The following is a 21,325-nucleotide window of genomic DNA, read 5'->3' as shown; positions in this document are numbered from 1 at the left end:
GCCACCTTGGTCGGTCGGCTGACTCACCGGTCGCACACGGTCGAGGTGTGATGCCTCTGGCAGACAGGACCAGCTCACGACATGGTGGGCGGGGAGAGACTGTTGGCCGCCCAGGTAGAGAGCGAGCCACCCCTAACCCAGACGGCCATGCACTCACATAGTAAAACATCAACGTAAAACATCAAACCGACGCCAAACAAATCATCGGACGTATACAACTAGAGCCCGACCTCTGTCTGGTCAAATGTGCCATGGCTGCTACTAATTGAAAGCAGGAGAACGCCGATACTTAACGGCCAGTTCATGCTTTAAAATATATCTGAAATAAATATGGTGGACGTACCAGCAGCAAGCAATGGTGACCAACAGATTTAAGCAACAAAAAAGAAGGGAACAGCCAAAAACGAATGATGCAAAAATATCAACATAGAACTCTTCAAACAGAAACACACGAGAGACATGCACTCACCTCAATTGGCGGTGACCTAAAGAAGATCTAATACAGACCCAGGCCGCCGCTGATGCAAGCCATCTCTTCCGACTTCGCTACACGACACTCACTGGTAGAAATGAACCATACCGAACCTACCACCTGACGCCCTCAAACAAGCAAACAAAGCTCACCTGGTTTGTCCTGACAGACGGAATACAACGGATTTTTCACCTAAAATGTCTCCTATCGTCGTGTCAGCGTGTGCGTGGTTGGTATGCGATTTCAACTCGACCTGTCCGATCACCTGTGTTCACCAGCCGCCCAGCAGCGCGACGTCGCTCACCATTTGACAGACGCCGTAAGGGCCCCACCGCCTTGACGGCAGACGCTGTGCGGCCTCTCTCATCTGCGCAGCTCACCGCTCGACGGCCACTGTGAGGGCCCCACCATCTTGCCGGCATCTCTGTGCAGTCGCTCTCACCTGCAACATTGGTTTTGGTGTTCAGGCGTGGTTATAAAAGTGAGCGATTTCGGCACTCATCAAAAGCCAACCACGACTAATGTAACCACTTACTGCGCTGCACCGGCCAGGTGTTCAAACCGTCAAGAAATGGCCGCTGGTAAAAACCAAAGCATCCCTATGTGCTAGCTGAACTGGCTGCGCAACCGCCACATGCATTTTTGGCTTTTGTGTAAGAGATCAAAACAGTACCACTGTCCTCATTGGGCCGCCTCAAACGTTGCTGTATAATTTCAGTTGCGATCAGAGGACTGGATGACAGACTCGAAATAAACATACACATTTGCCGAGACTGTACATGTGGGCATCTGGGCAACTGCACATAACTGTACATACATATGTCCGCATCTTCTTTTCCGAGTCACCTTTTATGTGAGCACTGTCTGCGACCACTTACATGAGCGATTCCTCGAAGGGCTCAGATAGCCTCTACTTCTTTCAACGCCAGCTGGAAGCAAGACAGTAAATATCGTTTATTTCCTTCAAGGACGCCACTATCTACTGCCTCACAATGCCGCCAAGTGTAGGTGTGCCCAGCCACAGACGCGTGCGCCGCGCTCCCTACGAGCTCGGACGTTCGTGGGGTTTCGCGTGCCTAAAAGCCTACCGAATGACCCGGCAATCTGCTCCCTGGCACGCTGGTGCCAAATGTGGTGTGTGTCTCATTTTTGTATGCATACATCGGAAGAAAGTTATGATGTCTTCACATGCAAGGTGTCATCACTTGGGATATGAGCTTCGTAATTCTCGGGCAAGGTGACCTTCTGTACCGTTTAACCCTGCTCATCACTGTTTACTCTGACGTAATGGGTAGCAGTGAAATATTGCCGCAAAAAACACGGGGTCTTCTGTAGGGGACGGCGTATGGCGAGCCCGAGGCTTTTGATAACAACTCCGACAGATTGAACTCGTTCAATGAATGCATCCGCGTGCCTTTGTTCGTGTTATGCAACGGTGCGCGCGGAAACGCTTCTCTCCTCACGTACAGCTCAAAACATATGCTGGATTCATACACAAGCGCCCGCACACGACTTGATCCAGCCGCTGTAGGCGTGACGTGATCTGAAGTCATCTACTCACCACTAACTGCTTCAGCCGGTTTGAAAAGTGTGTCTCGCTTTTGATCGGGAGATTCGGCGACTGACAGTACTGCCGGCCGGCTTGGTCTCGCTTTTGATCGGGAGATTCGGCGACTGACAGTACTGCCGGCCGGCTTGGTCTCGCTTTTGATCAGGAGATTCGGCGACTGACAGTACTGCCGGCCGGCTTGGTCTCGCTTTTGATCAGGAGATTCGGCGACTGACAGTACTGCCGGCCGGCTTGGACCCGCTTTTGATCGGGAGATTCGGTGACTGACAGTACTGCCGGCCGGCTTGGACCCGCTTCAGGGGCGGCGCTGCCGGCCGGCTTGGATTTCCCTCAAGGGGAGTGCGGCCGTTCGACTCGGACCACCCTCAGGGTCGGTGCTGCCGGTGGCTTGGAGTCTCCTCACGGGCGGCGCTCTGGGCTCGGCGGCGATTACTCACCCGCACCTGCTCCGGACTGCTGTAACTTCGTGCGGCTGGTCTGAAGCCGTTCCATTTTAGGGGAGGATCCATGGCGCCCCGCCCTTCTCACGTCTAGCCAACAGGAAACGTTCGTGTCTAGACCACCGCGGCGAGCCCTGCAGCCGAGGCTGTAGGGGCAGAGGTCTTTTTAATGACCGTGAATTAAGGCTAACAGGTTCTTAGTCCTATTGTTTGGACGATGGCTTGAGGCTCGGCCTGGGGAGCGGGGAGGCAACAGCAGTCCTGCTGCTCATCGTTGGCGGCCGGTCATCAAGGCCGATTTCCTGGCTACAGCGGCTTCAAACTTCACAACGACCGGCATAGTGGCTGCTTAGTGTGACTATCCTTTAATCAAGCGGTGCAATTCTCCGCGTTAGCACCCATATGACCTTTTGTTGGCCTTGACCTTGAATTTAGGTACTTCTGTGCCACCTGGTGAGGCCTGGCACGATGGATTATCCTTTCAAAAGATTATACCATATATGAGGTGTGAAAGCTATGCAAAAGAAACGCTATTGAATCTGCAAACTGCGCAATTGTTTGCCGATGAAACAAGAGCTAGTGTGGTTCACCACAGAACCACAGCTAGTGTGGTTCACCACAGCGTTGTCCGGCGCGTGCAGTGTCGGTCCAGGAGCCAATTGAGAACTAAGGATTTCTTAACTAAGAATATCACCGAAATGGTTGCGTACGGTTATTATATTCAGTAATTTGGAATACTATATATGATGCAATATTAACCTAGCGTCCAGAACTTTTAAGCACACGATTTAACCTTTCGCAAGCATTGATTTTGTACGGAATGTCACTCATGTATAGCTCACCCAACTGTAGCAGTGATGTGTCTCACACCATGACGCCAAGCACCAGCGTCTGTCGCCGTGTGGCGGCTGACGTGGTGTGCTGACGTTACATGTCTGCTCTGGTGTGAGAGACCGTGTGGCGCCTGACGTGGTGTGCTGACGTTACATGTCTGCTCTGGTATGGGAGACCGTGTGGCGCCTGACGTGGTGTGCTGACGTTACATGTCTGCTCTGGTATGAGAGACCGTGTGGCGCCTGACGTGGTGTGCTGACGTTACATGTCTGCTCTGGTGTGAGAGACCGTGTGGCGCCTGACGTGTTGTGCTAACGTCACATGTCTGCTCTAGTGCGGGAGACCGTGTGGCGCTTGACGTGTTGTGCTGACGTCACATGTCTGCTCTAGTGTGGGAGACCGTGTGGCGCCTGACGTGTTGTGCTGATGTCACATGTCTGCTCTGGTGTGGGAGAGGCCAAAACCATCGCGATTTAATTTTTTCACAGTGAGCAGACTGCGCCAAGGTCCAGTTTTGCCATGAAGTATTGAGTTTTCTTGATAAAACTTCCCCGTTCTCATAAATTTGCGACGACACATGGTACATTCTTAACTTCTTGCTAGAACATCAGTTATTTCCTACGTATCTAGTGCTCTCTTCCATGAAGATGTCGTTCGCAGCGTAGCAATGTCTCGTGAGCAATCTGTACAGCAATCTCTCCGCATTCAACGTTTATCAAACGCCATTACTGAACCTCCGAACTGACGTGTGCCCTAAATCTCTGCCTGGGGGATTCGAATCTCTGCCTGGGGGATTCGAATCTCTGTCTGGGGGATTCGAACCTCTGCCTGGGGGATTCGAACCTCTGCTTGGGGGATTCGAACCTCTGCCTGGGGGATTCGAACCCCTGCCTGCGGATTCAAGTGTGCGTATTCCGGGCAGTGCGCCAAGTTTGGGTGCAAGTCATAATGAGCTCAGAGTTATGAGGGATGCTGATGCCTCGTGCAGAATGACATGCGCTTCAGATCTTTCCAAACTTGAGAAACCCGCCCAGCTAGTGTGTGAGCCTGCACATCACCTGACTTTTGCCTCCTGGCCTATGAAACTCGTGCAGCCGGTGCATGTTTTGTTCGAAATGCAGAAGATAAGCTGCGCAGGAACTCCGTCACAAGTGCTGGTAAAGTTGGTGCATAAAAATGATAACTATTGGCACCAATTAGTGCTTAGTAATACATAACTCCTTCCACTTCCACTATACCTAAAACGTGTAGGACCATACCACAAAGGTTTAAGCAAAGTTCATTTACGAGCAACAATGACAGCGAAACGCACCATGCTTATGCCCATGTCCCCCGCTGAACTGCTATCGGCCTCGTGACTGACCCGTCTCGCTGCTCTTGTTCCGCAGGGGACAGTGGGCGAGTGTGTTCCGATGCCGACTGCGCAGCACGGGCGCCCAGTTTGCCGCCAAGTTCTGCAACAAGCTGCGCATGGGCCTGTACGCGCATCAGGAGATCCTGCACGAGGTGGCGGCGCTACGCCAGTGTCGCCGCTGCCCGCGCTTTGTGCAGCTGTACGAGGTGTTCGAGACCGATGACCAGTACATCCTCGTCATGGAGCTGTGAGTGTCGCGGTGTCCATTCCATTGTGCGCCATACCCACTCCCCGAGTTGTTGCGATCATGCGTGCTAGTAGCGGTTGCGCGGCATCCAAGACATGTTTAGTTCCTTTAGTCGTACCATAATCGTGCTTTTCGGTTGCGTACCGTGGTGTAAATGCGGTATAACCGTAACCAACAGACACGGATGGCCTTTAATTATGCGCTCATGCACAAAACTGATGAATAACAAGTAAAAATATTCACCCATATTTGTAAGCATGAGGATTGGGTACATCACGTATCTGTTCTATCGGTTTTACACGTTGCAATATTTTCTGCGAACTGAGTCGCACTCTCCCTGTGGCCTAGTCAATGGCCTGTCGTTTACGCTCCGTTGCGGTCATGGGCTCCACACCGATCTGACGACTGGGCGTCGTCCCCGTAGGTGTCATTGCCATAGGACCGGGGGCTGAGAACGTACTCCCCAAATTATCAAAACGGGCTTTATCTCCTGTCAACATTGGTCGGCAACAGTGCGTGCCCCGCCCGCCATAAACGCCAGTTTTCGAGATTGTGCGCTCCAGCCCTGACCTCCTCCGCCCGATATTGCGGGCCACATCCAAGGTGGTCGCCATCGGTGACGCCAATCCAAATGAATGAAGCCTTACGTGCCAGCGCCATCCATCGCCGATAAAAAAATGCATCGCCATTCTGCAGCCGCCCGCCTGACGCCTGTGTCGGGCGCTTACAATTGCAAATCGGCACTGGTTGCCGGCGGAGCCTGGCGGCTGGGGCGGCGTCCGTGTATGTCCGCTTGGCTAGCAGTCAGTGGTACCCCGTCCAGCCCCTTGCCTGGCGGCTGGGGCGGCGTCCGTGTATATCCGCTTGGCTAGCAGTCAGTGGTACCCCGTCCAGCCCCTTGCCTGGCGGCTGGGGCGGCGTCCGTGTATGTCCGCTTGGCTAGCAGTCAGTGGTACCCCCAGTCCCTTGCCTGGCGGCTGGGGCGGCGTCCGTGTATGTCCGCTTGGCTAGCAGTCAGTGGTACCCTCCAGCCCTTGCCTGGCGGCTGGGGCGGCGTCCGTGTATATCCGCTTGGCTAGCAGTCAGTGGTACCCCGTCCAGCCCTTGCCTGGCGCTGGGGCGGCGTCCGTGTATGTCCGCTTGGCTAGCAGTCAGTGGTACCCCGGTCCAGTCCCTTGCCTGGCAGCTGGGCGGCGACTGTGTATGTCCGCTTGGCTAGCAGTCAGTGGTACCCTGCCCAGTCCCTTGCCTGGTGGCTGGGGTGGTGTCTGTGTATGTCTGCAGTCAGCGACGTCACGTTCATCCGACCCCCGTCTCTAGCTGCGCCCAGCTAATCAGGGATCCCACCCACTTTCGTCGGCGCGCAGCAAGTATGGTTATTGGGCGGTATACATAGGACTATGCACGGGTATTGGGCGGCATATACTGGACTAAATAAGCACTTGGCTGTGCACGTGTGACTCCAGTGCAGAAATCTAATCCCGCATAATCAGCTCACCACCATGAAGAATCGTATGAAGACGAGGACGAAGACCTCACACATCGCGCAAGCTGCGCAATTTGAGCGCACGCTGTGTGGTTGTCCTTTGTTCGCCCCTGGTGACGACCGCTCGAGTTGTCTGGCATACAGCTGTCGCGACGTGAAGGAATTATGTGGTTGTTTATGCACGCTGTAATCAATTACGATGTGTTATCAAGGTCTTAAATTGCCTCATTATACAGACTAATAGCATTAATCGATGTCATTTATCAGCGAGCCATCACAGAAGAATAGCTGCAATGCAAAACTGAAGATCAAGCTGCGCGTCTTCGGCCGTGAACACAGGCATGCGCACCACCACCACTGCGATGCATTTCAAGCACGCTTCCGTCGGCGGTTTTAAACGCACGCGCTCCCCTAACTGGGGTTGTTTCCCTGGTTCACTTCATCTGCTGTCAGGAGAGCCGCCCGAACCGGTCTGGAAGCGGTGCTTCAGATGTAACCAACAAAAAAGCGACCGCTCCCTAACAACATTCGGGGCAATTAAGTCGGCATCAATTATAGCGCGGTCGGTGGTGCCGTCAGCAGGGACGTGCCCCGGCGGCGGGAGGGGCTGCCCGGAGGTCACCCGGCAACCCTGACTCCGACCGCACCCGGGCACCGGGAGCACGGTGCTCGGTACAGCAGCGGTGTTAGTCCGGCGGCACACGGCGTTCGGGTCCTCCGTCGGCGCCGGGTTGTTCGCAGAACTGGACAGGTGCGTCGGTCGGGGCGTCATCGGCCACCTGTTCTCAGTGGTGTGTGCAAAGGTTCTCCGGACTCTCGCCCCGGCTCAACATGACGAGGGAAGCACCATGGCGGCGTCTCCGGTAGTGTTTCCAGTTTGTTTTGGGCCCCGGTCGTCGAAGGTCGATCACCACAGAAGGGCTCTCTGGAGAACGGAGCGTAGCCAGAGACGATGTTTTAACGAATGCACACATCTATGACATAAGTTATTGACCAAATGCACCAGGCTCATTTTTGAGGTCAACCATTCAACGTGCGCACGAACACGACTGTGATTATGCGTTCACTGCCTAGTTGAAATGTGCATCACTACGCATACGCTGCAAAGTTACGGTGTGGATCATGACGTGAATGTTGTATGGCTGTGTACCGTGATGTGATGAGCAGAGTGCTCTGTTGGCCCGACCCGACCTGTACCAGGCATCCGAATGAAATCATGCCAAGTTAGGTCTACCGCATCACACCAACAGCTCTAACGGGAGTGTTCCAAATTTCTATTGAGTTTTGAACCGAAATAACTATCTTGATTGTTATTCGGCACAGTTCGCAGCCCTTCCCTTCTTAAGACCTGAACCCTCCAGTTTCTGAGCTGCACCTCGCGATGATAGGGAGACTATTTCGGGGAGAGTATTTCAAGATCCCCTTGGCATTCATGACGTCATGACAACGCCATTCAAATCCTGTGATTTCATACGCCATGTGGCGATCAAGGTCAGTAAGATATAATGGACAAGTCATTCATATCTTGCGCTCGTGGGCGTAATTGCCAGATATAACGACCGTCAATTGGCTCTCAATCAGTGTTGTGCAAGGCACGATGGCATAATCAAACCGTGACGTATCTAGAAGCATATTTACTTAACATAGAAATTGTGACGTATAAAGCGGTCTTTTCTACTAAGATTGTACCAATCGTTGTAAGTGAGCTTGTTTCATCATATCTGACGCCTGATTCATTATCTTCAAACCTGAAACATTCACTTTAAGCGGATACATAGAGTACGAAGGCCACTACAAGCAGTTCCTTAGCGATTATACACTTCATAAACAGAAGCTCTGTCTACTCACGAAGCCAAAGCACAAATGTGCATTCATAAACTAGCATTAAACATAACTACACCTGCATGCTAGTAACTTTGATGGCCCATAGTAACTAGTTACACCCACTTAGTGTGACGTTATGATTGACCGCAACCGTTGTAAGTCCCTCGGCCTTTATAGTGGAATACATGGTCTGTGTGTGTGTGTGTGTGTGTGTGTGTGTGTGTGTGTGTGTGTGTGTGTGTGTGTGTGTGTGTGTGTGTGTGTGTTCGTGCGTGCGTGCGTGCGTGCGTGCATGCGTGCATGCGTGCATGCGTGCGTGCGTGCGTGCGTGTGTGTGTGTGTGTGTGTGTGTGTGTGTGTGTGTGTGTGTGTGTGGTGTGTGTGTGTGTGTGTGCTTGTGTGTGTGTGTGTTGTGTGGCCGTGTGTGGTGTGTGTGTGCGTGTGTGTGTTGTGTGTGTGTGTGCGTCCGTGCGTGTGTGTGTGCGTGTGTTTGTGTGTGTGTGTGTGTGTGGTGTGTGTGCTGTGTGTGTGTGTGTGTGTGTGGTGTGTGTTGTGTGTGTGTGTGTGTGTGTGTGTGTGTGTGTGTGTGTGTGTGTGTGTGTGTAATGTATATCTTGTAGCACTTGCCGTGCAAGGGGAGGGAGGAGGAAGGATACTTTATAGCGACGTAGTTAGTCCGGCGCAGTTTCCGACTACCGTACCATCCCGCATGATGCAGTGCCTCTCTCAGGTACTCTATTCGTCGCAGATAACAGGGAAGCGGCGAGATATTTTAACCCTGATCAGATGACGGTCGCCGGAATGGTGGGCTTCTACGCTGGAGCTGTCTGCTGAGCAGCCAATCAGATGAAGTCATCACTATGTGACCTAACGTGACCAAGATGCAATCTGGTGGGTAATGACACGCCCGCCCTTCACAAAAATACCGAGGCTACCTGGGCGCGGAGACAAAATAATTCGAACATGACAAAATGTGTTCTGCATATGGTAGCAGTTCATTCTGACTGTCTGCTCCCATATGGGTCGACAGTCTTTCAGAAGGATTGCGCGACGGCGGTCAATAAAGGTGCCCTTCAAAATAAACTTGTTACCTGTCTGACACCTGGTTCTTAATGACAACAAATGGGCCGCTTGCCGACGATCATTCGAACCGCCGTGCCACGCCAGTGAAGCCGCGAACTCGGCTCGACCATCCATGGCGTGGTGCATGATCTTTATCGCTCTGGAGAGGCCATTGTCCAGCACTGGATGATACGTGTTGTGCAGAGCCGAATTATTGGCTAAGAGATGTCATCTAGAGGTTTAAGTTGAGTTAGCTCCAGACAATAACGTGCTAAGCCTCGCCCTGACAGGGGGGTTAGTCCTGATGCAACCCTCTAGGGTGTTGGGATACTCCTTCGGCATGCTGAGCAATTACGCCTGAACCCTCAGGAACCTATGTGGACATTTATTGCGCGTATTTTGACACCAAAAAGCGTGCTCCTTGCTTTTCTGGTTCTGGAGCGACGGGGTTTTTCAGGAACACTGCACGGCGAGCTACGGCCTGAGTTGGCGGGCGGCAGCCGACGGTGCCGCGGAACGTGTGTGGCGGTTCGGCATTGTTACATTAACGGAGCCACATATAATAAGGATAAGCTCAAACTGCATATGAACATACACCATTATACCCGGAATAGTGCAAGAAACACGCCTGTTTAAGTTTTGCACCGCCACAGAGCATGTTCTCGCAAGTATGACATTTTAAAACCGAAAAGTACGATTTTCTGTAAAATTCGTACTTTGACCTGGAAAATGGAGTCAGTTACTAACCTAATAATATACAAACTAGTACCAATCGCGAGATATCGTTGAGGCAAATCTATATGTGCCTTCCGCTAAACTCTACCCTTATCGCTTAAAAAAAAAAACGCCAGGGGGTCGTATCCCCTCCCCCCATCAGTCCGCGTTATGAAGAACGACTCATTAAGGTGAGGGTTAATGAGCCTGACGGCTAAATTGTTGACGGAATCAGTCATACATTTGGCAAGGTTCTCCTATGGAGATCCTATCGCCATCCTCATAACGCTGCATCTGACATGCGGGGGTGATACCAATGAGATCAATATGAAACTATCTCCAAGGCACTGAGCTGAAACGGTGGACATGAATTTTATTTGACCTTGCGCACAGCCTTGATGCGTAGAAACTAATCTCTGGTGCATGTGTGCTGTGCACGACCCTGATAAGTCTTGTGAGCGACCTTCCTCCAGAACTGATGGTTACCTGCAGCTCATATGTCCCACACCGGAATAAGTTCGCGCGACCGCTGCAGCCACCAACCACTGCCTAACTTCCACGCACTGCAGTGCGCGCAGTAAACCTGCCTGTCATCTTGCCCGACCTTTCAGCGGTAGTGGAGGTGATCTGCAGGCCATCCTGGACGACAACCAAGTGCCGTACGAGAGTGACGTGATTCGCTTCATGCGCAACCTGCTGGAGGGACTCGTCTTCATCCACGAGAGGAATGTTGCCCATCTGGATATCAAGGTTGGTGGACTCACGCGTGACTGTGCTGTCGGGCCATGCAAAGGCCACGTCACTTGGCGTTCAGTTGCTATGGCACGTACCCGCCCAGTGGCCATGGCTGTTGCGTTCTGCAGTGGCATCTGTAAGCATGCTTGTCGGACTTAAATGCTTGTATGACTGCAGAGCAAGCCATTAGATATTCACCACGCATCGTCGGATTCATGTACAGATCAAAGCAGCGTATGTCAATACCCATCACGTGATGATCGACCAGGCTGTAGTACAACCGCTGTCACTGAATGAGGCTCGGCCCATGGCGGCTGGCGGCCGGCCGCGGCATTCGGAGCTCGCCACCGCGCACACAGCTGGTGGACACTCGATCCATTAAACATGAGCGAAACTGGCGCCATGTGTCGCGGCGGTCCGACACCGCTGCAAGTGGAGCTGCAGGCGTCTGCTGCGAGCATGGGTCACATGCACGACTGGCTCCTGCCACGGGTCCCCAGACACTGACAGTAGAGGCCAGCCCAGGAGCATGAGCCGCAGACGCGACCAGCTCGTGTCACGGGTCCCCAGACACTGACAGCAGAGGCGAGCTTCGGAACATGGGTCACAGACACGACCGGCTCCTGTCACGGGTCCCCAGACACTGACAGTAGAGGCCAGGCTCGGAACATGGGTCACAGACACGACCGGCTCCTGCCACGGGTCCCCAGACACTGACAGCAGAGGCCAGGCTCGGAACATGGGTCACAGACACGACCGGCTCCTGCCACGGGTCCCCAGACACTGACAGCAGAGGCCAGGCTCGGAACATGGGTCACAGACACGACCGGCTCCTGCCACGGGTCCCCAGACACTGACAGCAGAGGCCAGCCCAGGAGCATGAGCCCCAGACGCGACCAGCTCGTGTCACGGGTCCCCAGACACTGACAGCAGAGGCCAGGCTCGGAACATGGGTCACAGACACGACCGGCTCCTGCCACGGGTCCCCAGACACTGACAGCAGAGGCCAGGCTCGGAACATGGGTCACAGACACGACCGGCTCCTGCCACGGGTCCCCAGACACTGACAGCAGAAGCCAGGCTCGGAACATGGGTCACAGACACGACCGGCTCCTGCCACGGGTCCCCAGACACTGACAGCAGAGGCCAGCCCAGGAGCATGAGCCCCAGACGCGACCAGCTCGTGTCACGGGTCCCCAGACACTGACAGCAGAGGCCAGGCTCGGAACATGGGTCACAGACACGACCGGCTCCTGCCACGGGTCCCCAGACACTGACAGCAGAGGCCAGGCTCGGAACATGGGTCACAGACACGACCGGCTCCTGCCACGGGTCCCCAGATACTGACAGCAGAGGTGAGCTCTCGCGAGTCTGTCGCTGGAGGCACACCGATATCGCGAGTCTGTCGCTGGAGGCACACCGATATCGCGAGTCTGTCGCTGGAGGCACACCGATATCTGGGCACGCACGTGACCAGCCGCTAGTGCAAATGTTTGTGAAATCGGTGAAGTCCGTGTTTGTGCGCATGATTTTGTGCGTGAGTGGGATTCTGAGCAGAGAGGGGCTGGTTTGCGTGTGTGCGCCTGTCTTAGCACCTCTTTTTACGCGTTAGTGTGTCTAATCTCGGGAAAGGCTGGTGCCGTACACACCAGCCAGCTTTGTGCACATGACATTAAGTCGCCTTGACTGACGGTAGAAACGTGTTCTTTGGCGTAGGGACATCTTCGTTGGAGACAGACGAGATGCGTATTTTCACACCGAAAGAAGAGCAAGGCTCGTCGATCCGCCGGTCAGAATCTGTTGAATCTTAACCTTCACTGGCCCAGACGCTATCTTTGAAGTTGTTTTTCTAAGCTACGTCCCCGGTTAGCGGGCGGATATTTACATTTGTGAGATAAGGCGCACGGGTGACTCCACCCTTTCAGTGCTATTTTTCACCCGCTCCGGAGTTCTTTGGCGGCGCACTGTCGGGTCAATATGGACGTTCCAGAGTTCTTTGGCGGCGCTCTGTCAGGTCAATGTGGACGTTCCGGAGTTCTTTGGCGGTGCACTGTCAGGTCAATGTGGACGTTCCAGAGTTCTTTGGCGGCGCACTGTCAGGTCAATGTGGACGTTCCAGAGTTCTTTGGCGACGCACTGTCAGGTCAACGTGGACGTTCCGGAGTTCTTTGGCGGCGCACTGCCAGGTCAATGTGGACGTTCTGGAGTTCTTTGGCGGCGCACTGTCAGGTCAATGTGGACGTTCCGGAGTTCTTTGGCGGCGCACTGTCAGGTCAATGTGGACGTTCCGGAGTTCTTTGGCGGCGCACTGTCAGGTCAATGTGGACGTTCCGGAGTTCTTTGGCGGCGCACTGTCAGGTCAATGTGGACGTTCTGCGGCGGATGTGATCCACGCACACAATAGTCGGCCACTGTTCCGCTGTTTGCCCTCGGTGACCGCTACAGTCCGCCGAGGTATCCATTTGGACCGAAAGGAGACCAGCTCGACGACGACAGATCCTGCCTCTGATCAGGGAGAACAGTGCACCTCTTTAACGGCCGTTGCGCCTGGCTCCGCCGGCGCGGACGCATCGGACCGGCACAATCATAATGACGAAAGGCGTTCCGTTCTCAGTCGCAGATAGCCGGACAACACCGGCGGCGGCTTTGACGTGTGGTCAGGCGAACCGACACTTTGCTATTGTTCGATGTGCGTGGCCAAAACTGGTTTGTGCGCGGTTGAAAAGCATGTTGCGTAACGTGCCTACCAGTGAGACCAAACTTGGTGACACTGATGTGACGCAGTTTACGAGCTCCGGGTTCAAACGAAATGATCATTATCTGATGTGGATAAATAGTATTAACCTCATTGTGTACAGGTTTCGGTGGCTCGGTAAATGTTATTCATTTTGCTTCTATGACGCTGTTCATTTCAACCAGCGGAGAACAAATGACCGCACTGTGGTCCACTTATTATTATTTGAATACTTAAGGACGGAAATTACAGCTACACGCTGTTTTAGATGCATCGGCATGATGACACTCCAAACGTTTGGTATTAATTGCAACATGATATCTCTTGCATTTCTTGAGCTCACTTGGCTTCCTAAAATGCACACCAAACCCCAATCCACAACTTTGCGTCTCTTATTCACAACGAAAGACGCACAAATACCCTTTTCATGAGTTTTGGAGGCACCTCTCCTTTGTACACCTCCAGCGCCCCAACCATACCATGGCCCCAGTCCATCACAATCCTTCCTTGTCAAAGTTCGGGACCAGGACGAGTCCGAAACACCCGCCACACCCGCCGCCCCAGCCTCACCCGAGCGGGGCCCAGGAACGGGCACCAGGAGCGGCCGAACCAGCCTCACCCAAGCGGGGCACGGCAACACCAGGAGCTGCCGATCCAGCCTCACCCGAGCGAGGCCCGGCAGCACCAGGAGCTGCCGATCCAGCCTCGTCCGAGCGAGGCCCGGCAGCACCAGGAGCGGCCGATCCAGCCTCACCCGAGCGAGGCCCGGCAGCACCAGGAGCTGCCGATCCAGCCTCGTCCGAGCGAGGCCCGGCAGCACCAGGAGCGGCCGACCCAGCCTCACCCGAGCGAGGCCCGGCAGCACCAACAGCAGCCGACCCCGCCTGGTCCGAGCAGGGCACGGCAACACCAGGAGCGGCTGATCCAGCCTCGTCCGGACGGGAGTCAGCAACAAGCCGCCCCGTGTGTCCTCGACTCCTGCCCAGTCGCGCGCGTGCACTCAACGCAGCACCAGCCATCAGGACGGTCATTTGTACAGGCGCCGGTGAAGCGGTGCAGCTAACTAGTACAAATGGGCGTCGCTGTTGCCGGCCAGACAGCGATCCATTCCGGCTGAGGAGCGGGGCCTTTGGCGTCGGGCCTAGGCTCTGGAGACGCCGGCGCATGGCAGCGGCGATGGGACTGTGACGGACAGTACTGGGACTGCAGCAGACGGTGCTAGGACCGTAACGGACAGTACTGGGACTGCGGCAGACGGTACTAGGACTGTGACAGACGATACTGGGACTGCGACAGACGGTGCTAGGACTGTGACAGACTGTACTGGGACTGCAGCAGACGGTGCTAGGACTGTGACAGACAGTACTGTGACTGTGACAGACAGTACTGGGACTGTGGCAGACGATATTAGAACTGTGACAGACGGTACTGGGACTGCGACAGACGGTGCTAGGACTGTGACAGACAGTACTGTGACTGTGACAGACAGTACTGGGACTGTGGCAGACGATATTAGAACTGTGACAGACGGTACTGGGACTGCGACAGACGGTGCTAGGACTGTGACAGACAGTACTGGGACTGTGACGGACAGTACTGGGACTGTGGCAGACGATATTAGAACTGTGACAGACGGTACTGGGCTGCGGCAAACGTTACTGTGACTGTGGCAGATGGTACTGTGACTTTTACGGACGGTACTGTGACTGTGACAGACGTTACTGTGACTGCGGCAGACGTTACTGCGACTGTGGCAGATGGTACCGTGACTCTTACGGACGGTACCGTGACTGTAACTGACGATGCCGGGACTGTGACATAGTACTGTGACTGTGACAGACGGTACTGTGACTGTGGCAGACGGTGCTGTGACTGTGACATACGGCACTGTGACTGTAACGGGTGGTACTAAAAATGTGATGGTTCTGTGACCGAGACGGACGTCACGTGACAGCATGACACCAGGACCGTGACGGACATTATTTAGGAAGTACTGAACGGTACTGGAACTGTGATGACCTCTACCGGGGCTGTGACGAACTCCACTGTGAGTGTGACGGACGGTTCGTTACCCTGTGACTGTGACGGAGCCTACTGGAACGGTGACAGACCTCCCATGACAATGGGATCACGACGGATGGTACAGAGACTGACAGACGGTGAAGGAAGACCGTGACCCTGCGACTGTGACGGACAGCACCGTGACAGTGACGGATGATACTGGGACGGTGACGGATGGTACTGGAACTGCGACGGACTGTACTGTGATGTCGATAGACGGTACTGACAGACCGAGATTGCTGGGACGATATTGGACACGGCGAGGGCCGGACCGTGACTCAGTGACGCCTCACCTCAGGGAAGAGTGCGCCCCACTCGGCGCGTCTCGTGCGGGGTCCGCGTGCCGCCGCGCCCGAACGGCTGACGCTCAGAGGCCGCGGCAGCGCTCACAGCCAGACGCCGAGAATTCCTGACGCGCGTCAGTCATTAAACGTCGATTAAAAGGCCACTCACGCCTGCTCTGGCGCCCTTGTGCTCCTACAAAGGCCGTTCAAGGGCGGCTTAATTTCATTATAATTGAGTGTAAGGGCCATGAGACGTCATTTATCACACCCGCGATCATCCAGCGCCTCGATGGTTCTGTCCCACGTCATGTATCGTGAATAGGTCTGTGAGCACTGCGAGACGATATAACGCCTCGGCGTTATGTTGTTGCAGGCGTTCGCGGAACCACCTCCTCATCCCACCACGTCTTGCACAGCTCTTCACCGCTCGGACCTGCGTGCGTGCAGAGCTTGCACAGCAGTATCCCACTCCCCTCGTGGCGCAGCGATTGAGTGGACTTTAGCGCCGGCGTAGGGTGTTCCGCATGACACGACGAGACGGGGCCTGCCTGTGGCCCTCTGACGCCCGATGCCGGGCTGACGACATGTGGACGTTGGCCGGTCCTGGGGTCAGCCTTGGGGCGACGCTGGCCGGTCCTGGGGTCAGCCGTGAAGCGACGCTGGCCGGTCCTGGGGTCAGCCGTGAAGCAACACTGGCCGGTCCTGGGGTCAGCCTTGGGGCGACGCTGGCCGGTCCTGGGGTCAGCTGTGAATCGACGCTGGCCGGTCCTGGGGTCAACCGTGAAGCGACGCTGGCCGTTCCTGGGGTCAGCCTTGGAGCTACGGGGCCGACGCGCTGGCACCGGCCGGGGTCAGACGCATGTGCGGCGAAGGCTGGGTGTTGCCCTGCACATCTTGACTCTACCCAGGCCGGAAGTGGTCGTACACACTGCGATACTCCATCCCGATCTCGACTCTACCCAGGCCGGAAGTGGTCGTACACACTGCGATACTCCATCCCGATCTCGTCTCCACCCAAGCCGGAAGTGGTCGTACACACTGCGATACTCCATCCCAATCTAGACTCTACCCAAGCCGGGAGTGGTCGTACGCGCTGCGACACTCCACCCTGATCAGCGCAGCCCAGCCCACCTCAAGGTGTCTCGTGAGTTGGCCTAAGGTGCGCAGAAAGCCGAAGCACATCTCATGACTCTTCACCTCCCTCTTCGGGCATCTCTCATCTCACTCCTCGAGCAACTCTCACCTCATTCCTCGGGCGCCCTATACCTCACTCCTCAGGCGCCCTTTACGTCATTTCTCAGGCTCCCCACACCACACTTCTCGGGCGCCCTATACCTCACCCCTCAGGCGCCGCACACCACACTCCTCGGGCGCTCTATACCCCATTCCTCAGGCGCCCTATGCGCCATTCCTCAGGCGCCTTATACCTCACCCCTCAGGCGCCCCACACCACACTCCTCGGGCGCCCTATACCTCACCCCTTAGGCGCCCCACACCACACTCCTCGCGCGCCCTATACCTCACCCCTCAGGCGCCCCGCACCACACTTCTCGGGCGCCCTATACCTCGCCCCTCAGGCGCCCCGCACCACACTCCTCGGGCGCCCTATACCTTACCCCTCAGGCGACCCGCACCACACTCCTCGGGCGCCCTTACCCTTCTCCTCGGGCGCCTGACATCGTCCCCGTCTGTAGACGCTACGTGGGTCGTGTGGCGGAGGGAGACCGTGGCCCAACCACCGGCAGCCGGCTGACAGATAAGCCGTCTGCATGCTGCGGCCTTTGGCGGGAATGGGAGATAGGAGTCTGCACCCTCTGGCGACGGAAATGGCGGAAATTTGCAGCTTTTGCAACGGAAGTGGCAACAGCTTGTGCCGCTGCTGGCAGAGCTGGGAGCGGCCCGAATCGTTCGGAGTTTGAGAGGCAGTAGGGAAATGGCTGGTCTCTTCCAGTGCGGACCATGTGTAATGACGTTATAAGGATATACCAAGCAGTTGACGTCAGCACAGAACTTCATAACAACCGGGAGAAAAAAAAATACAGCGGAAAGCAGCAGGGGGGTTTGAACTGGGCCATTTGCTATCAGTTATCTGCCTGGTACGTCCATGTTTTGAGAATTTATGGACCTGTCAGGAAAATGCGTTGTAAATAGATGCGTAAGTACCCAGAATAATGCCCGGGAGATACGTGAATATCAGAAGTAATATCCAGCAAAATATGCTTGTACTTTGCCAAGGGAAGCACTTGACTTGGGAAGCACAATTCAGTGCTTATCAATGCGGATTTCCATTCTGTTTGATTGCCGTTCACTGGACGCTGTTAATGCCACTGTAGGGATTGATTACCGTTCACCGGACGCTGTTCATATCACTTTAGGGGTTGAGTACTGTTCACTGGACGTTGTTCATACCACTTTAGGGGTTGAGTGCCGTTCACTGGGCGCTGTTCATAACACTGTAGAGGTTGATTACCGTTCACTGGGCGCTGTTCATAACCCTATAGGGGTTGATTACCGTTCACTGGGCGCTGTTCACAACACTGTAGGGGTTGATACTGCGTAAAAGGGATAGGCGACGACGAATGCCGCTCAACTTTCGAAAATGTCATTGCTTTGGGGTTTCTGTAGGCGTTAAGTACAAAATGCAACAGTGCAATGACAGTAAATCCGTGAACGTTTCCCGAATATTCACATTGAGCTCATTTACAACATGTGTATTTCCAAGTCCGAGAGCATACGCTTTTTGCTCTGTCCAATGCCTTCATCTGCCTCACTGCGCTCCGATAGTCAAACCTACGAACACGATACCATCGTAAAAACCGACTGTCAGTAAAAACTGACATCTGGCTATCTTGAGATATCGGGTGTCATTGGGGTCCACCAGAGGGGACGGGGAGGGGAGCGCACAGAGATTTGACGGAGGCTGGTGTTATCACGTCATTCCTCTGATGACGGATAAAAACTACACCGCCTTAGGAAGCCTGTGTGACCACAGGAAGTGTATCGTCGATCATGAATCCATGGCTTCTGTCCAGCATTCTAGATGACAGGATTTCGATGGCCGGCCGGCGCTGAAGAAACAGAGCGACCTCAGGGATTGTAGATAGTGTCAGATAGTCGACTTGATATCGGTTCAATTTCCATTTGACTTCCGTGGATATATAATGTCTTTGCGGCTGTTTTACACAGTCACCAAATAGCCTAGCAGGTCGCAGACGCTGAGACCGCGGCGTCAGGCCCAGCAGAGAGTCGTGCGCATCTAGAGGGCTTCCAGGAAGCATCTGCGGAATGTCCATTATGGCATGGTCATGACAATATTGTCATGATGATATGGTCATGATGGTATCGTCAAGATGGTACAGTCATGACGAAATGTTCATGACGATATGGTCGTGATGGTAAGATCATGGAAATGGGGTCATGATACAGCCATGGTACTTTGGCCATGATGATAGGGTTGTGATGATATGTTTATGGTTATATGGTCACCATGCGTCGGTCATGAGAATATAGCGGGTCAAGCGGGCCAGTTGACGAAACATTTACATGCAGAAGGAGGGCGAGTGTGTCCTGTTACATCGACTACCGACACCAGTCAGACAGTGATCCGCCTGCATCTGATATAAATTTCTCCAATGCATTCACTTATTTTGCCTGTTTCAGCAACTGCGATAGTATGCACGAGGTCCACTCTGTCGATGGTAAATAATTAGTCGTAAAAAAGATCATCTCGTCATTCCGACCACATGACGTTTTCCAGGCTCAACCAAGAGTGTGAGGTGCTCATCAAGTGAAGTCCCAGCCCATGTCAGAACGCCACGTTCACCTTGTGAGAGCTAACTGTAATATAAGCCGAGTTCAGGACCTGTCTGACTGTCGCAAACCCTGGCCGGCCGCCCAGAGCCGACCGGACACTAACGGGCCGCCGCGCTCACCCAGCCGCAGAACCTGGTGCTGACCGGCGAGTTCCCCGACTGTGATATCAAGCTCTGCGACCTGGAGATATCGCGCGTCATCAGCGCCGACACAGAGGTCCGCGAGATGCTCGGCACACCCGACTACGTCGGTAAGCACGTCCCGGCTCGCCCCGCGCCGTCCGGTCCGAGCCCAGACAACACGATGTGCGGTGCGCCGATCCTGCACCGCGCTGCTAGGTCATCAGCGACGACACAGAGGTTCTTGAGATGCTTGGCACACCCGACTACGTCGGCAAGCACGCCCCGGCTCACCCTGCGCCGTCCGGTCCGAGCCCAGACGCCGCGATGTGCGGTGCGCCGATCTTGTACCGCCATGCGGGTTCAGAAGGCATTACGTTACCGTGTTGTGGTGCTGACTCATGTGGATGGTAGTGCACCCCTGCTGTGACACCACTTCTGCACAAACTGCTGGGTGATATACATTGCTGCATGTGCCTTGACTTTCTGTCTGCTGGAGGTTAACACAACCACCAGGGAGTTTCTGGAAATCCCTGTCCATTCGTGGATTTCTACCAACGCTTGCATCTGCGTTGTTCCGATGTCCTCGTCCATGGATGTCGTCCAATCATGGCGTGTTTTCCTCCGTGGATGTCACCCTATCATGGCGTGTTCTCGTCCGTGGATGTCGTCCTATCATGGCGTAGTGCTCATTTATTCCACCAGGGCGCTAATCCCTGCAATTATTCCATCGCAATAATTGTCCAGCGTGTGGCAATGGGACAGATTAGAATACCCCGTGGTTGACCGTTTTTATGGCTCTTCCTGAGTTATTATAATGGGCTAAGGATTAGGAGTGGCATTCCACTCCATTTTTGGGGAATCTGCATTACCCTAATGTCGTTGCACTCAGTAAGGTGGCGACAGAGCCCTTCTCCACCTCCCATCTACCCCACGGGCTTAGCTTCTTCGCTCAGATGGTGAAGCTATTCAAATCTTGCTCTTTACATCATCTGGATGAATATGAGCTTGGCGCCCCGACACAGGAACCTTAACTCCTGGTGACAGCATCAGCACCAGCGTCACTAATGCAGCCCGTCACACCACAGCAAGGAACAACACTTAACTCCAAGACACTTCATGCTGGCACTTATGCTTCGTGAAGTGTGTGACCAACACCTCAGTCGGTCCGCACCCCTCGCTGCCGCCCCGAACCCAGGCCGGCGGGCCGGTCGGCCGCCGTCCGACACAGTGCGCGGGAGGCAGGGAGTGTCGGTTGAAGGCATGCGTCGATGATAACCCCAGTTGAAAGGCTCAATCAGCAGCCCATCATAGCTTGATATACGGCGAGCTTGATCTTCTGAGAGCGATGTTTTTGTGAAATCCGCCGCCGATCAACTTGCAACTGACCCCTGACTCAGCCCCGATCCGTCTTTGAGTCGCATCCAATCGGCCTCAGATCCGTCGCCGATCCAAATTCGCCTCACTGCCTCAGTCCGCCTCCGATCCGTGCCCATGGTTCCGTCCGGCCGTCCGCGGTTCGTGCCATCCGTCCCCATGGTTCGGAGCGTCTACAATTAGACATGCGTCTCGGAAG

The 21,325-nt window shown here is 54.6% G+C and overlaps 1 protein-coding gene across 1 annotated transcript in view; it reads left to right on the top strand.

Annotated features, from left to right (window-relative positions):
* LOC119109777 (serine/threonine-protein kinase 17B) overlaps window positions 1-19,880 on the top strand; it is a gene marked incomplete at its 3' end in the record, with an annotated part of 48,558 nt that extends 28,678 nt beyond the window's left edge. Inside the window, 3 exon segments of the mRNA XM_037233531.1 lie at window positions 4,705-4,917; window positions 10,615-10,753; window positions 19,754-19,880. Coding sequence (XP_037089426.1) covers window positions 4,705-4,917; window positions 10,615-10,753; window positions 19,754-19,880 — 479 coding nt within the window.
* Between the last annotated feature and the right edge of the window lie 1,445 nt (window positions 19,881-21,325).

This window comes from Pollicipes pollicipes, unplaced genomic scaffold (assembly GCF_011947565.3).
Source record: "Pollicipes pollicipes isolate AB1234 unplaced genomic scaffold, Ppol_2.1 Scaffold_7231;HRSCAF=8579_pilon_pilon_pilon, whole genome shotgun sequence".
NCBI lineage: Eukaryota > Metazoa > Arthropoda > Thecostraca > Pollicipedomorpha > Pollicipedidae > Pollicipes > Pollicipes pollicipes.
Note: the sequence above shows the minus strand (reverse complement) of the source record. Positions and strands in the feature narration are given on the sequence as shown.